The 17497-nt window shown below is 40.5% G+C and overlaps 1 protein-coding gene across 3 annotated transcripts in view; it reads right to left on the bottom strand.

Annotated features, from left to right (window-relative positions):
* Positions 1–17497, bottom strand: part of LOC105018022 (vasoactive intestinal polypeptide receptor 2) — a 45231-nt gene that overhangs the window by 12242 nt on the left and 15492 nt on the right. For all 3 annotated transcript variants that reach the window (XM_034288820.1, XM_034288816.1, XM_034288817.1), the window contains exons 4-7: positions 13620–13733; positions 11193–11284; positions 2633–2730; positions 2317–2449 (exon numbers count right to left, since the gene is read on the bottom strand). In XM_034288820.1, the coding sequence (XP_034144711.1) occupies positions 2317–2449; positions 2633–2730; positions 11193–11284; positions 13620–13733 (437 nt within the window). The remainder of the gene's footprint in view (positions 1–2316; positions 2450–2632; positions 2731–11192; positions 11285–13619; positions 13734–17497) is intronic.

Here is a 17497-nt window from a genome sequence, read left to right on the forward strand (position 1 = left end):
TAAGTGAGTTTATGAAAAGACCATAAACTCAGTTTTCTGAGATTTTAAAACCAATTTAAAACTCAGCAGATCAGTTTTTAATGACTGAAATGCAGTCTGAAGCTCTTGCACCACTTTTACTACAGAGATAGCATGTGTATAAATGACAGTGTCATCAGCATAAAAGTTTATTTTAGCTTGAATGTCCTTACCCAAATAGAGAACATAATAGGTCCCAAAATGGAACCCTGGGGGACTCCTTTAATAATCAAAAGACAATCTGACCTTTAAGTAAGGGGAGAACATACGCAGTTTTCCAAATTTTAGGTATTGAATTTGACATAAAACTCAAATAAAAAAATGCAAGCAATAGACTCAGCAATAATATCTGCCACCACCTTTAAGAGATAAGGATCCAGATTGTCTGGACCTGCACACTTGAGCTCAATGAGCTTTACAAACTTGAGCAAGTAAAATAGGTTTAAAATCAAACAAATCCAGATTTCCATCAGTAACAGTAGTGGCAGAACATAGGACAGACATATTTACGTTTTGGCTGTAAAATACAGACCCAGCTCATATTAAATGTTTAATTTACTGAATGACCATAACAACTTTATCCTTTATTTCATCTGAGCCAACCAGAATGTGTTTAGGGAGCCTTGAAACAACATGTGTACCTGACAAAGATTTAATTTATTTCAAAATGTAACCAATAACTGGTTACAGGATCAATTAGAATATAGCCAGTTGGTTACTATTAAAAAACATGAGTAGCATCCTAATTCCTTTACTGATTCTGTAGTGCAAACATACTTTGGTCTAGACACATTTGAGTCCATACGTTCTACACAACAGAACATTGCAGAAATGACATACATATGTACCTATTTTACAGTATAAACATGTCAGCAGTGCTACAACTTTCGAAATCAGCATATCTCAGTGCTATTGCTCCTTAATGACCTGCGATTACGTTCCGGGTCAACATTTCCCTACTATCGGAAACATACCACAAGGGGCAATTATGAACGTATTCATAGTTAAATAGAGTGGCTGTTTGCTAGGGCGTTGAGGTTGGGGATGGTGGTCAGGTGTTTCCCCAACCGACTTTCAGTCCAATGGTTGCCAGTTCGATTCCAGTGAGAGGCAAGAATTCTTGTGGGGGGGAATTGTGTTGTTTAAACAGGCATTTTCTGTCTTTGTAACCTTACCCTTAATCTTCATTTTTTACCCTATCCTCAGAACTGTGATGCCTAAACTTAAACATGTACTATCATACCTAATGGCAGTACTCTCATGCCTAACCGCGACCCTAAGTTAACCTTGACTGTTAACCAGTAATGTTATTCATAATGAAGCAAGCCAGCCATCCCAGGACATGACAATAGCTAAAGTAATTTCACCGATTTATGTTCATACTGAATTTAATTGCATTTAAAAAATAGTCTCATGCAAATGTAATACCTGAGAGGTAAGGTTTGTTATACAGCAGGTACATGCAGACAAAGAATGTTTCCAAATGTATTTCAAGCACACATTTCCATTTTGAAGATAAAGTTACCCGTGTCAATGTTAACATCTCCATCCTATCTCTCCCTCCTACACTAAGATATTTGCACATACAAAAAAAGACTAACCTTCTGTATACACAGACTAAGACTTGGTATTTTCTACTGTTGCACCCAAAAGATTCTTATCAAATTGTAAGCAAGACAACCCATGTGTCACAGTATCCCAGAATTCAAACTCTTGATCAGTTTAAACTCCATCAGTTGTCCTAAGAGGAGTGATAGAAGTGTATAGGCCATTACTGATATAACCCTAGAAGGCAGTTTTTGTGCACTCCAGGATCTACAACATTAACATAATGTTTAAAATATTTACAGCCCCACACTGCTCTTATATTTTCTATTTTCAACATCTACAGTGGATATAAAAAGTCTACACACCCCTGTTAAAATGCCAGGTTATTGTGATGTAAAAGAATGAGACAAAGATAAATCATGACACAACTTTTTCCACCTTTATTGTGACCTATAACGCGAACAATTCAATTGAAAAACAAACAGAAATCTTAGAGGAAGAAAGAAAAAGAAAAAAAATCACAATAACCTGGTTGCATCAAGTGTGCACACCCTCTTATAACTGGGGATATGGCTGTGTTCAGAAAGAGATCTGCGATAATAACTTCAGTAAATAGTGATATTCTTTTATGGTGGGGGTCTACTTTGTCTACTGTCCTGGCTGCTCTCTCATTTGTGTTGTCATTACTTGTTTAATTATTGAAACATATTTATTACAAAAATATATTATCTGATTAACTACTATACTCACCAGTGAAGACTGCTCAGAGCACTGTGTGCTATGAGAAAAGAGGATGTCGTCCTTCACGAGGACTGCCACCGCTCTCAGGATGAAAGAAAAAAACAGGTTGAGGTGAATATAGTTCCGCGTGCAGTGGAGTTTTCTGGACAGAGGGGGAACAGAGGTGAAATAAATCATTCACCACAGCATCTATGGTGTGTTAATTCAATCTCACGCTGCACAGGACTGAATGCTTTCTACTAAACGTAACTGTCTTAAATGGCACTCTCTTTTGTACATTAAGGCCCCTGGTCAAAAATAGTGAAAGACTCATTCTATCTCTCACCTGAATAGACAGAGGATGGAGCTCCCGGTAATGAGTGCGATCAAAGACAAGCTGTGGCCCAGGGTGTATAGAGACTTAACCACCACATAGAATATAAGCTACAAGAGAGAGAATATACAGTGAAGTCACAGGGGCCATCAAAGATGTACAGTGGTTCTCAAATGTATTCACCCCATAGTTTTTTCCCCACCTTTCATTGTGTTACAACATTAAATCAACATTTATTTAATTAGGAGCTTTTGCCACTTATCAATGCATTATCCCATAATGTCAGGTCCTGGCTGGGGTGCCTGTAGGTATCTCTATGTGCCTGGGGGCCACAGTCAGGATGTGACCACAGAAGAGCCTCTAGGCATCTCAGCGTTACTGTTTTTATTGTCCCCAATTAGAGGCAGCTGGAACCCTGTTTAAGTTGTCCTTTGGTTTTGTGGTTCATTGTTTGTGCTGTGTGTTTTCAGTTTGTGGTTTACCTCTCTTTTTGGTGTATTTGTTTGTGTACAAGACTGAATAAAAAGATTCTGCTCTGCACCTCATATCCAGCGTACCCTCAGCCATGACAAATAATATCAAAGTGGAAAATAAAATCTACAAAATAAATAGAGAGAATAATTGACTGTAGAAGTATTCACCCTCTTTAGTCAATATTTGGTAGAGACAGTTATGTCAGGTTAGATGGGAACCTGTGGTGAATAACAATTTTAAACTCTTTACACATATTCTTAATTGTATGGAGGTCCAGGACATTGACCTTTTGGTTTTCAAGCCACTACAGTGTGGCTTTAGCTGTATGTTTGGGGACATTGTCCGGCTGAAACATGAATCGTCTCCCAGGTCTCTTGTAGACATCAGCAATTTTTTCCACAGGATATCTCTGCACTTTGAGGCATCCATTTCCCCTTCTATCTTCATAAGCCTTCCAGGCCCTGACACAGAGAAACATCCCGATAGCATGATGTTATCACCACCATGCTTCAAGGTAGGGATGGTGTTCTGAGGATGATGTGCAGTGTTAAACCTGTACTAAACATAGCATTTAGCGTTGAGGCCAAAATGCCTTCTGGCAAACTTTAGCCAGAGATTTTATATTACTTTGGTTTTCTTCCCTTCTCCCATAAAGGCAACCTTTTACAAAAGTTGCAGTATGCACAGTGTATGCCAGCTCAGGTATTCTAAGGAATTAAGACTTTAATTCTCTCAATTTCTTAATAATGGACTTGAATTGTTCAGGATTTGCTTTAAATGTTCCTTAATCAGTTTTTGTTAGAAATTGTACTAACCGACTGTAGGACCTGCCAGAGTCAGGTGTAAATTAAACTCAGACACATTTATCATATACAGTATATATTGGCCCAGGCTGGTCCAGCAGTCTACCCAGCTGTCTCCTGTATCACGCTGCATATACGTCTGCAGCATGGGTTCAAATATGTCCCACTGCCATTACAGTAGTCTCTCCTCCTCTCTATCTTTTCACACTGTCTCTATCAAATGAAACATACCAGTTCAAAAAAATATACCTTTAAAAATACACACATCTCAGAAGGGAGTTCATTTCAGCACTAAACAAATGACAAGCTACAATAGGAGAGAGAACGTACATGACACAGTTCAACTGAATGTATTTACAATGGCTCTTCCCAGAACAAAGTTCTTTCTGACAATGCTAGGGACGTTTTTATAACGTCTCAGCGGTACACTTTTGTGACTGAAAATGATTTTTCTGAAGATTTATATTTGTACTCTCCAAAATCACCATGTTGCTGTTGATAAATCTATGGAATTACATCTGTCATTTTGTGGTCAGATTGAAGCACATTCTCAATGTTCACACAAAGCAAATTGTGACAGTAGCTTCATAGTTCATCATTAAACAGTGCTAAGAGTACATCACAGGTTGATTCAAACATAGAATTCTGTCAATAAAAGGACCTGCGTGAATCGGTCTCTTATCTTCTTTCCCCAGGAAATGTGTTGAAAATGTTTGATTTCCCCCTTTTTACTGCTGTCTAATGAAAAACAAAGAGACTTCCTTTAAAACAAATGTCTGACAAGTACCCTACCAACCTACCTCTTAGTTCTTTCTTTGAGGCAATGCCAAATTTACATTCTATTAGTAAAACAGTCACTCTCTAAAAGCACTGAGAGAGATCCTGTCCTGCCGCGGTGACATCCCTTTTCAACCGGCACTTCACACTTTCCATTGCTCATTGTTCTTCAAAACATGCACTGATACACACACGCACACACACTTTTTCTCTCTTTCATTCTCCTTATGGGTTATGAACACGGAAAATTCAAATCAGTGAAATGTCAGATGCAGTTAAATTGTTATCTTGTAATCTGCCAAGATGCCCATTGTTTTAATAATATATATTTAGGGGGAAAAAAGGTTGCTTTAAGTCAATAAAAAAATTAAGGACATTTTAATATATCTTCATTAACAATTGTGTGTCAAAACGGCAAAACATCTTAGGTCATGTATACTCTCTAGTTCTTTGTGATATTTACATTTTTCAAGATTAAACTGTTAATATAGGCATCTGCGTAGTTAACTAATCTAAACCAATAAGCAAACAGGGTCCAATATTCTGAGTGTGTGTCTAACGTATAATGGCTAAGAACGTTTCCTAGGCACAATACAACATATGAGCTAAACCTGCTCTCTAAGTTAGGGTTGACCTTGAAAATGAAAGTACCATGATCTAGTGAATTAGTGGGAAACCGCATTAGAGCACCAGCCCCGGAGCCCCAGAGCCTCAGGGCCCCAGAGCCCCGAGCCTTAAATGGGTAACTTTGGCTTCCACAAGGAAAAAACACTCACTTTAGAGGCATAGACAGACTATATATAAGTCATCTGAAACTGCCTTGCACTACAGCTGCATCACTGCAGCCAAAAGTTCAAATCCTGGTCACTGCATACCGACAAAGCCCGAGGGCCACACGTGAAAAGCTGCAAATTGCCTCAGCACCATCCACCGTTGGTGGGGTGAGAGTAAAACAGGGTTGACTTGCCTCATCACGCTCTAACAACTCATTGTGGTAGGCTGGGCAAGCAAGCTCAACCGTAGTTGGTGGCCGGTGAATGCCTTCCACAACAGCTACGTAGGTGTTGTGGAGTACTGCCTGGTTGAGCGAGCAGTGTGATAAGATGTCGAATCGGCTTGGCTCATTCTTTGACTCTCCAGAGCCTGTTGGGAGTTGCTGCGGGGAGGCAAAGCCTTAAGCGTGATGTATTTAAAAAAATTGGGAGGGGAGAACAAATATGATACAGAGGTCTAAGGTAGTGCAGCGGTATAATAAATATGATACAGAGGTCTAGGGTAGTGTAATAAATATGATATGGAGGTCTAGGATAGTGTAATAAATATGATACGGAGGTCTAGGGTAGTGTAATAAATATGATACAGAGGTCTAGGGTAGTGTAATAAATATGATACAGAGGTCAAGGGTAGTGCAGCGGTGTAATATATATGATAGGGAGGTCAAGGGTAGTGCAAAGATGTAATACATATGATACGGAGATCTAGGGTAGTGCAGAGCTGTAATAAATATGATACGGACATCTAGGGTAGTGCAGAGGTGTAATATATATGATACGGAGGTCTAGGGAAGTGCAGCGGTGTAATAAATTTGATATGGAGGTCTAGGGAAGTGCAGCAGTGTAATAAATATGATAGGGAGGTCAAGGGTAGTGCAAAGGTGTAATACATATGATACGGAGATCTAGGGTAGTGCAGAGGTGTAATAAATATGATACGGAGATCTAGGGTAGTGCAGAGGTGTAATATATATGATACGGAGGTCTAGGGAAGTGCAGCGGTGTAATCAATTTGATATGGAGGTCTAGGGAAGTGCAGCGGTGTAATAAATATGATACGGAGGTCTAGGGAAGTGCAGCTGTGTAATGAATATGATACGGAGGTCTAGGGTAGTGTAATAAACATGATACAGAGGTCTAAGGAAGTGCAGCGGTGTAATAAATATGATACGGAGGTCTAGGGAAGTGCTGAGGTGTAATAAATGTGATACAGAGGTCTAGGGTAGTGCAGCGGTATAATAAATATGATACGGGTGTCTAGGGTAGTGTAATAAATATGATACGGGTGTCTAGGGTAGTGTAATAAATATAATACGGGGGTCTAGGGTAGTGCAGCGGTGTAATAAATATGAAACGGAGGTCTAGGGTAGTGTAATAAATATCATACAGGGGTCTAGGGTAGTGTAATAAATATGATACGGGGGTCTAGGGTAGTGCAGCAGTGTAATAAATATGATACGGAGGTCTAAGGGTAGTGTAATAAATATGATATGGAGGTCTAGGGAAGTGCAGCGGTGTAATAAATATGATACGGGGGTCTAGGGTAGTGTAATAAATATGATACAGAGGTCTAGGGAAGTGCAGCGGTGTAATAAATATGATACGGGGGTCTAGGGTAGTGTAATAAATATGATACGGAGGTCTAGGGAAGTGCAGCGGTGTAATAAATATGATACGGAAGTCTAAGGTAGTGCAGGGGTATAATAAATATGATATGGAGGTCTAGGGTAGTGTAATAAATATGATACGGGTGTCTAGGGTAGTGTAATAAATATGATACGGGGGTCTAGGGAAGTGCAGCGGTGTAATAAATATGATACGGAGGTCTAGGGAAGTGCAACGGTGTAATAAATATGATACAGAGGTCTAGGGAAGTGCAGCGGTGTAATAAATATGATACGGAGGTCTAGGGAAGTGCAGCGGTGTAATAAATATGATACGGAGGTCTAGGGAAGTGCAGCGGTGTAATAAATATGATACGGGGGGTCTAGGGTAGTGTAATAAATATGACACAAAGATCTAGGGTAGTGCAGAGTTGTAATAAATATGATACGGAGGTCTAGGGAAGTACAGCAGTGTAATAAATATGATACGGAAGTCTAGGGTAGTGCAGGGGTATAATAAATATGATATGGAGGTCTAGGGTAGTGTAATAAATATGATACGGGTGTCTAGGGTAGTGTAATAAATATGATACGGGGGTCTAGGGAAGTGCAGCGGTGTAATAAATATGATACGGAAGTCTAGGGTAGTGCAGGGGTATAATAAATATGATACGGAGGTCTAGGGTAGTGTAATAAATATGATACGGGTGTCTAGGGTAGTGTAATAAATATGATACGGGGGTCTAGGGAAGTGCAGCGGTATAATAAATATGATACGGAGGTCTAGGGTAGTGCAGGGGTATAATAAATATGATATGGAGGTCTAGGGTAGTGTAATAAATATGATACGGGTGTCTAGGGTAGTGTAATAAATATGATACGGGGGTCTAGGGAAGTGCAGCGGTGTAATAAATATGATACGGAAGTCTAGGGTAGTGCAGGGGTATAATAAATATGATACGGAGGTCTAGGGTAGTGTAATAAATATGATACGGGTGTCTAGGGTAGTGTAATAAATATGATACGGGGGTCTAGGGAAGTGCAGCGGTATAATAAATATGATACGGAGGTCTAGGGAAGTGTAATAAATATGATACAGAGGTCTAGGGAAGTGCAGCGGTGTAATAAATATGATACGGAGGTCTAGGGAAGTGCAGCGGTGTAATAAATATGATACGGGGGGTCTAGGGTAGTGTAATAAATATGATACAGAGATCTAGGGTAGTGCAGAGTTGCAATAAATATGATACGGAGGTCTAGGGAAGTACAGCAGTGTAATACATATGATATGGAAGTCTAGGGTAGTGTAATAAATATGATACGGGTGTCTAGGGTAGTATAATAAATATGATACGGAGGTCTGGGGTAGTGTAATAAATATGATACGGGGGTCTAGGGAAGTGCAGCGGTGTAATAAATATGATACGGAGGTCTAGGGAAGTACAGCGGTATAATAAATATGATACGGAGGTCTAGGGTAGTGTAATAAATATGATACGGGGGTCTAGGGAAGTGCAGCGGAGTAATAAATATGATACGGAGGTCTAGGGAAGTACAGCGGTATAATAAATATGATACGGAGGTCTAGGGTAGTGTAATAAATATGATACGGGGGTCTAGGGTAGTGTAATAAATATGATACTGGGGTCTAGGGTAGTGCCGCGGTGTAATAAATATGATACGGAGGTCTAGGGTAGTGTAATAAATATGATACGGAGGTCTAGGGTAGTGTAATAAATATGATACGGTGGTCTAAGGTAGTGTAATAAATATGATAGGGAGGTCTAGGGTAGTGTAATAAATATGATACAGAGGTCTAGGGTAGTGTAATAAATATGATACGGGGGTCTAAGGTAGTGTAATAAATATGATAGGGAGGTCTAGGGTAGTGCAAAGGTGTAATACATATGATACGGAGATCTAGGGTAGTGCAGCGGTATAATAAATATGATACAGAGGTCTAGGGTAGTGTAATAAATATGATACGGAGGTCTAGGGTAGTGTAATAAATATGATACGGGGGTCTAAGGTAGTGTAATAAATATGATAAGGAGATCTAGGGTAGTGCAGAGGTGTAATAAATATGATACGGGGGTCTAGGGTAGTGCAGCGGTGTAATAAATATGATACAGGGGTCTAGGGTAGTGCAGCGGTATAATAAGTATTACATGGGTGTCTAGGGTAGTGTAATAAAAATGATACGGAGTTCTAGGCTAGTGCAACTTCCTCCTAAAACATTTATTGCTGCAGCATCGGTATGAATCCACCCTGATACTTGATCAACAAACATCTTTCCCCTCAGACTCTATGAAACAAAGTATTGAAATGACCCACCTTAAAAAATGTTTTACAGTAGATGGATGCTGGTGAGGTTTATATTTGTCAAATGCTACAGCTCGTTGTAACTCATTGTATGTTGTTGCTGGTGATATGTTTAATATCAGAAATGATTTCAGCGAATTTGTGGCCACTGGTGGCAAAACTGAAGCTGTCGATCTTAAATGGGTCCCAAACATTTTTGAATCCACTACTGTCTATTTATTGTCATTGATACATGATATATCACATTCCTAATGTATGATTTCTTATTTTAAATTGAACATCAACATCCATGAATATCAGAACTCCCCTTCAAAGTTTTCCAGGCAACAGTCCAGTCAAGTTTACAAAGCCTACCTAGAGATCAAAACAATTTTAAAGTATTTTGATGCTTTCAACATCTATACTCTAAAGAAAGACATTCTTTAGAGGACCCTTCACCTATAGTTGTTTGAGGAAACAGGGTTCTCTAAAGAACCATTTCAAATGAAAGATAACCATTTTAGATTAATCCATTACCTTATTGGGGTTCCCCCTAAGTTTTAAATTTGAAACACCCCTAAAAGATCATCCAGGAACCTTTTCTTTCCTACAGAGGTTACAATCATAGTGTTCCAAGGTGGTTCCACTTAGGTTACAGGTTAGATGTGGTATCCCAAAAAGATCACTTGGTATATTCACTTTAACTATTTTCACCAATTTCAAGAACTCACTGCTTCACTACTGCAGTCCGAATCAAACATATAGGAAATATATCCTCTCATCCCTTATTCATAGTGAAAATAATATCTTTCAGTTCTGAGAAATTGGACTTTGCTTTAAAACCACTGAATGGACAGGGAAAAGGTTTAGGTGAGAGTACAAAAGGCACATTTTATGGAAATAATCATCACACAACTAATGCAAACTGCCATCACATACATAAATACAATATTTTGGACAGCAGGAATTCAAAAGAGTGCCAACAGTGGCCCTGTGATCCGGACCAGTGGCTCCTTTTGGGAAAACCTCCAATAGATGAGAGAAAGAAGAGCACAATAGTCTTTTTTGATGTAATTGCATTCAGACCCCAATCTGAACTAAACAAATGAATAGGAGGGAAACATGGCCAGCCATTTCCTTCTGTCAGTATGCCAATTGACTATTTACGAGGATTATTTAAATTGTGCTGAATGGATGGGTCATTTGTGAGGTTGTCTGCCCCTTCTTCTGGTTCAGCTTTCTTTAAAGATTGTACTGATCAAATGCTGTGCAATGGAATGGCTACAGGATAATCTGTGGTCGTTGTGTTTTCTCCAAGGGCACTGCTGCAACTTAACGTCCCATCATCCTCGACAACAGTGGGCCAACCGCAACGACAGAGGCTGTGTGCCAGAAGGGACCCTATTTCCCATATGGCCCTGGTCAGAAATAGTGCACTAAAGGAAATAGGGTGGAATTTGTAACACAGCCTGGTACAATGTTTGGACGTAGGAGACAGCCGGGTTTCCACGGTGAGCAGCATGTTTACACTGGCTTTAAGGAGCCTGCGTTTCATCTGCAGGGTGCCCACGCGCACACACACACACGCGCAGAAACACACACACACAATATGTATTCTTGTCTACCTTCCCTATCAAAACAGACCCAGGACCAAATTTCCACGCAATTACCTACTGCTTGTTTTTCCTATCTAATCAGAAACAAAATTCCAGTCTTTGTACAAAAGAACGGAAACTGCGTGGAACTAGAACACTTGTTTTTGAGAGAGAGGAGAAAGATACACAGAAATGGAGAGACGACAGAAAGATTTCTACTACCCCTGAAAAAGGACACTGCTAACCTCATCCTTGTTGTCGTCCGCCCCACACACCATGGATATGTTGGGGAAGCTTTCAGACCATCCCTCCGCTGTACAGTTCTTGCTTATATTTCCTGCGGGGGGGGGGGGGGGGGGGGGGGAGAGACAACGCTTTGGTCAGTTAAATTATTCTACTGCCTCAATTCAAAAACACACTTAAAACGGTTATCCAGCCCCGTTGCTGTTCTCATAAATCATAGTCAATAAAAACAAGTCTGTATGTTTGTTTGCTCGAGATGCAATGATTGAATTTCTGCAGTGAGTCTGATGGATGCCAACATTATCCACCATTGTTACATGTAGTAAGCCCGCTCAAGTGGCCTCAAATCCTCTTTTTGGGTTATTTGCTACACATGGCTTCACATGTAACCCCTAAGTGATGACTCAGTGGCTGAGATGCCATTTTGAACATGATGGACGATGGCTCCCTTTTAAGTTTTAATCACAAGCTCTTGTTTATAGTGTTTTCACAGAACTCCAAAAGCACATTCAGTCTTTTCGAGCGGTAAGAGATGTTACTTTAACAGGCCAGTTTCTCACAACGGGTGTTCTATCCCTGGGAATCCTAAATCGTTCATGTTCAGTTCAGGGAAGCCTTGGCAGTTTAATATTGAATGTGTCTCTTCTCCTGGAGTTGCTATTCCAAAGAGGGCAACAGAATGTGCCCGGGGATAGAAAGTCTGGCACACTGGGGGAAGCAAGCTCCTCTCCACCGGCAACACGGCAGGGATGGACGGGGGCAAGGGGAGAATGTCGGTGGAATCGAGGAAGTGAGAAACTGTGTTTATTCTGTGTTATTCACAATGACATGACGAATATGGCTGGATCCCAAATGTCACCATATTCCCAAACTAGTGCACTATATAAGGAGTACAGCAACTCATGCCGGTGCTTGAACCCCAAGTGTAACGTGGTGCAATTTAATATGCTGGTGCTTGAACCCCAGGTGTAATTTGGTGTAATTTAATATGCCGGTACTTGAACCCCAGGTGTAATTTGGTGTTATTTAATATGCCTGTGCTTGAACCCCAGGTGGTATTTGGTGTAATTTAAAATGCCACACTCAGTACAGCCACAAGCTATTTTCTTGTACCCTTTTTTATTCGGATGCCACACTTTATCAGTCTATTCGACCCTGCCTAAGCAGCCTGCCCAGATGGCATGACGGGTAATGTTATGCTCCCTGGAGGGTTTCTGTTACAATTAAGTCTCTCAGGTCAACTTTACCGGCCCAACTTGTCCTCTTTAAATCTGTTTTACACTACACTTCCACTGAGATATCTTGAATTTGGGTCTTTTGTCGTAGAACTGTATCCAATCTTCAGGTGAATACAACGTCTATAATGCAATTGTTCAGGATTTTTCTTTACTTCCACAGAGTCTGATATAATTTTTATGTATCTGCATCCATCTTCTGCGTTTTGCCAGCAAAACTACCTTCTCTGGGGTGAATGCGCCCACACCCCACAAACCAATGTTGCACCAGCGCCTGACAGAAAATGTTGGCAGCTTCCAGAAGATTTGGAGGAAAACGGCTAGGAGATGAAGAGTGCTGGAGCTGATACCAAAGCTACAACCAACAGCACCCATTCCTCCCAAAGTCTTCCCAATCGCAGGGTTTTACCTTTGATTTTCCTTTCTCCCTCACCTCCTCCCTCACCCACCTGCTCCCTGTGTTTGTGTTAATAAAACAGCCACCAGGGCCCTGAACACACCCTCTGTGTCTGTTCCCTGTGTCTGTCCCCCATTACAATTCATTGCTAAGACAATGGACTGAAGTCTACAGGGAAAGCTTGCATGAATTCCTTGAGATTTGCTAGTGCTGGGGTACAGTTCTTTTCTGAACTAGGCAGGGACATACAAATGGTATCTACAAGTTCATCCGACTGTCCGGAATTTGAACGAATTAACACGGCCCATTGACAAAATCCTGAACTATCTATTTAAATCCATCATCCTCTTTGTCTCTGTAATTTGTTTATAATGACAAGTGTCAGTGCAGATTTGTCCAGATTGTTGCCAGTAGGGATGGGAAAGTGAAGAGCTCAGCAGCACCCTACCCTGTCACATGGCTCAGTGGAGATTGTGGAGCGAGCATACATGAACCATTTTGCCTCAAGTCTATGCTGTGCAGAACGTATCATGCTCTGAACCTTGCTTGGTGCAATTCACCATGATTCAGTGGAGTATGTTGTCACAGTACAAGATATATATGTACACCAGAAGACAATGTCTAGCCTCACATTGCACTTCAACAGTAGGACTTCTGCATTAAGAAGGATTGTAGGTTTAGTCATCCGGGATTATGGCAAACGGGGAAAATCTCAAACAAGCACTCATTGTCAATGGAGACTTTGACATTGATATTGAAATTACAATTCACACAAAGACAAATCTGCAATACAATACCATTTCTGCCAAAGAAAGCCTTGAGCACTCTCGGACACTCTATGGTCACTGTTTCTCCAACATCTGCATGGTCCCAACATGCTATGTTATCCCAGATCGCATTGCATCCGTAACCTGTCAAGAGATCACACAGCAGTTCTAAAAAACTATATATTTTTTAATGACATTTCTATAATAGTTGCCTACCTTATATGCAATTATTGTTTTTGATTTATTCCAGTCATCCACACTAAATGAATGGAAATCCATTATGGTACTGGTGGTGGTATAAAACTATCAAAAAATACAGCTCTGGAAAATATTAAGAGACCACTGAGACTTTTTCTTTCCTTTCCAAAAAAGTCAAAAAGGAAGATTTTGAGTGAGGAACCGAAGGGTTAAAATTAAGAGACCACTGCAAATTGAACGCTTCAGTTCCTCACTCAAAGCTTTCCTTTTCAACTTTTTGGGAAAGGAAAGAAAAAGGTGCAGTGGTCTCTTCATTTTTTCCGGAGCTGTATGTTAATCTGTGCGAACGGGAGTGTGAGTGCCTAAATGGGGGAATTGTGTCAAGAGAATGACCACCACGGCTGAGAAAGCATTCCTCTGAAATGTGACTCCTGAAATTGCCTGTTGTGACACAAAAGAGTGTGAAATTGCCAGGAGCATAATGGTTAACCTGTTTTCGCTCCAAGAGATAGCAAAGTGAGTGTCTATCTGTAAAATATGTATCAAACTCCAAAAAGAATAATAACTTGGCATCAGAATAATTTAAAAGAGACGAGCAAATGCAATGCCTCGCAAAAGTATTCAGACCTTGACCAATTCTTTCATATTGCTGAATAATAAATGGTACATTAAAATTCTGTTCTGTTTGATTTTAGATTTTTTAACACTGACATGTGAAATCAATTAATGTAAGTTGACACTGATTTTATGTTGGGAAATATGTTGCATAATTATTCAACCTGAACACATCAACATTTGGTAGAGCTGCAATTACTGCATCTTCTGGAGTGGTATGGAGTAAGTGTTCCAATGGATATAAAAAGTCTACACACCCCTGTTAAAATGCCAGGTTTGCAAGAATGAGACAGATAAATCATGTCAGAACTTTTTCCACCTTTAATGTGACCTATAACGTGAACAATTCAATTGAAAAACAAACTGAAATCTTTGAGGGGGAAAATGTGAAGTAAAAAACTCACAATAACCTGGTTGCATAAGTGTGCACACCTTTAAACTAATACTTTGTTGAAGTACCTTTTCATTTTATTAGAGCACTCAGTGTTTTTGGGTAGGAGTCTTTAGCATGGCACATCTTGATGTGGCAATATTTGCCCACTCTTCTTTGCAAAAGCACTCCAAATCTGTCAGATTGCGAGGACATCTCCTGTGCACAGCCCTGTTCAAATCACCCCACAGATGTTCAATTGGATTCCGGTCTGGGCTCTGGCTGGACCATTCCAAAATGTTAATCTTCTTCTGGTGAAGCCATGCTTTTGTGGATTTGGATGTGTGCTTTGGGTCGTTGTTGTGCTCAAAGGTGAACTTCCTCTTCATCTTCAGCTTTCAAACAGACCTGAAGGTTTTGTGCCAAAATTGCCTGGTATTTGGAACTGTTCATAATTCCCTTCACCCTGACAAAGGCTGAAGAAAAACAGCCCCAAAGCATGATGCTGCCACCACCATGCTTCACTGTGGGTATGATGTTCTTTGAGTGATGTGCAGTTTTGTTTTTGTGCCAAACATACCTTTTGGAATTATGGCCAAAAGGTTCTACCTTGGTTTCATCAGACCATAATACATTTTCCCACATGCGTTTGGGAGACTTGATGTTTGTTTTTGATTTCTATTTAACATGAGTTTGAATGTGATTGGTTATTCTGAACACAGCCATATCTCTAGTTATAAGAGGGTGTGCACACTTATGCAAACCAGGTTATTGTAAGGTTTTTATTTTTCATTTTCCCACCTCGAAGATTTCAGTTGGTTTTTCTACTGAATTGTTCACATTATAGGTCACATTAAAAGTGGAAAAAGTTCTGACATGATTTATCTTTGTCTCATTCTTAAACACCACAAAACCTGGCATTTTAACAGGGGTGTGTAAACTTTTTATATCCACTGTATATTCCAGCCGAGCGATTTTGACCCAGTCTTGGGAGATTTGCACCAGCTTGCTGATGTTTTTTGGAAGATGCTTGTGGACCAAAATGTCCAAATAGATTAGATTAGATTCAACTTAACTGTCATTGAACAAGTACAATACAGTACAACAAAATGCAGTTCATGTCTAACCAGAAGTGGAAATAGAGGAGTGCAGAAAAATGTACAAGTATTAAGTATGTATAGGTGGAATGCATAGGTGTCCAATTAAAGCAAATGAATTACATATGGCAATTCTAAATGCGCAGTGGGAAATTTACAAATTAACAGAAAATGTACAGGTATTAAGTATAATATACAGTGGGGAGAACAAGTATTTGATACACTGCAGATTCTGCAGGTTTTCCCACTTACAAAGCATGTAGAAGTCTGTCATTTTTATCATAGGTACTCTTCAACTGTGAGTGACGGAATCTAAAACATATAGTTCTTGACCAGGTTTGCACACATTGCAGCAGGTATTTTAGCCCACTCCTCCATACAGACCTTCTCCAGATCCTTCAGGTGTCGGGGCTGTCGCTGGGCAATATGGACTTTCAGCTCCCTCCAAAGATTTTCTATTGGGTTCAGGTCTGGAGACTGGCTAGGCCACTCCAGGACCTTGAGAGGCTTCTTAGCGGAGACACTCCTTAGTTGCCCTGGCTGTGTGTTTCGGGTCATTGTCATGCTGGGAGACCCAGCCACGACCCATCTTCAATGCTCTTACTGAGGGAAGGAGGTTGTTGGCCAAGATCTCACGATACATGGCCCCATCCATCCTCCCCTCAATACGGTGCAGTCGTCCTGTCCCCTTTGCAGAAAAGCATCCCCAAAGAATGATGTTTCCACCTCCATAATTCACGGTTGGGATGGTGTTCTTGGGGTTGTACTCATCCTTCTTCTTCCTCCAAACACGGCGAGTGGAGTTCAGACTGAAAAGCTCTATTTTTGTCTCGTCAGACCACATGACCTTCTCCCATTCCTCCTCTGGATCATCCAGATGGTCATTGGCAAACTTCAGACGGGCCTGGACATGAGCTGGCTTGAGCATGGGGACCTTGCGTGCGCAGCAGGATTTTAATCCATGACGGCATAGTGTGTTACTAATGGTTTTCTTTGAGACTGTGGTCCCAGCTCTCTTCAGGTCATTGACCAGGTCCTACCATGTAGTTCTGGGCTGAGACCTCACCTTCCTCATTATTATTAATGCCCCACGAGGTGAGAGCTTGCATGGAGCCCCAGACCGAGGGAGATTGACCGTCATCTTGAACTTGAAATTTTCTAATAATTGCACCAACAGTTGTTGCCTTCTCACCAAGCTGCTTGCCTATTGTCCTGTTTTCTGTTTTAGATTCCGTCACTCACAGTTGAAGAGTACCTATGATAAAAATTACAGACCTCTACATGCTTTGTATGTGGGAAAACCTGCAAAATCGGCAGTGTATCAAATACTTGTTCTCCCCACTATATGTACAAGTGGGATAAATAGTTGTACGGGTACAAGTTCACATTCTCAATGGCATTCTGAATTTGCAATTGAGGCACAGTAGCATGTGCAACTGGAATGCAGGGATAGCAGCAATGAGGTGACTGAGGTACAGTAGACACGTGTACAGTGAGGGAATTTTGTTTTGGATCCCATGCTGATTTTGCATGTTTGCCCACTGACAAAGAATTGATCAGTCTATAATTTTAATGGTAGGTTTATTTGAACAGTAAGAGACAACAAAAAAATCCTGAAAAACACGTTT

Source organism: Esox lucius, chromosome 3 (assembly GCF_011004845.1).
Source record: "Esox lucius isolate fEsoLuc1 chromosome 3, fEsoLuc1.pri, whole genome shotgun sequence".
Classification (NCBI taxonomy): domain Eukaryota; kingdom Metazoa; phylum Chordata; class Actinopteri; order Esociformes; family Esocidae; genus Esox; species Esox lucius.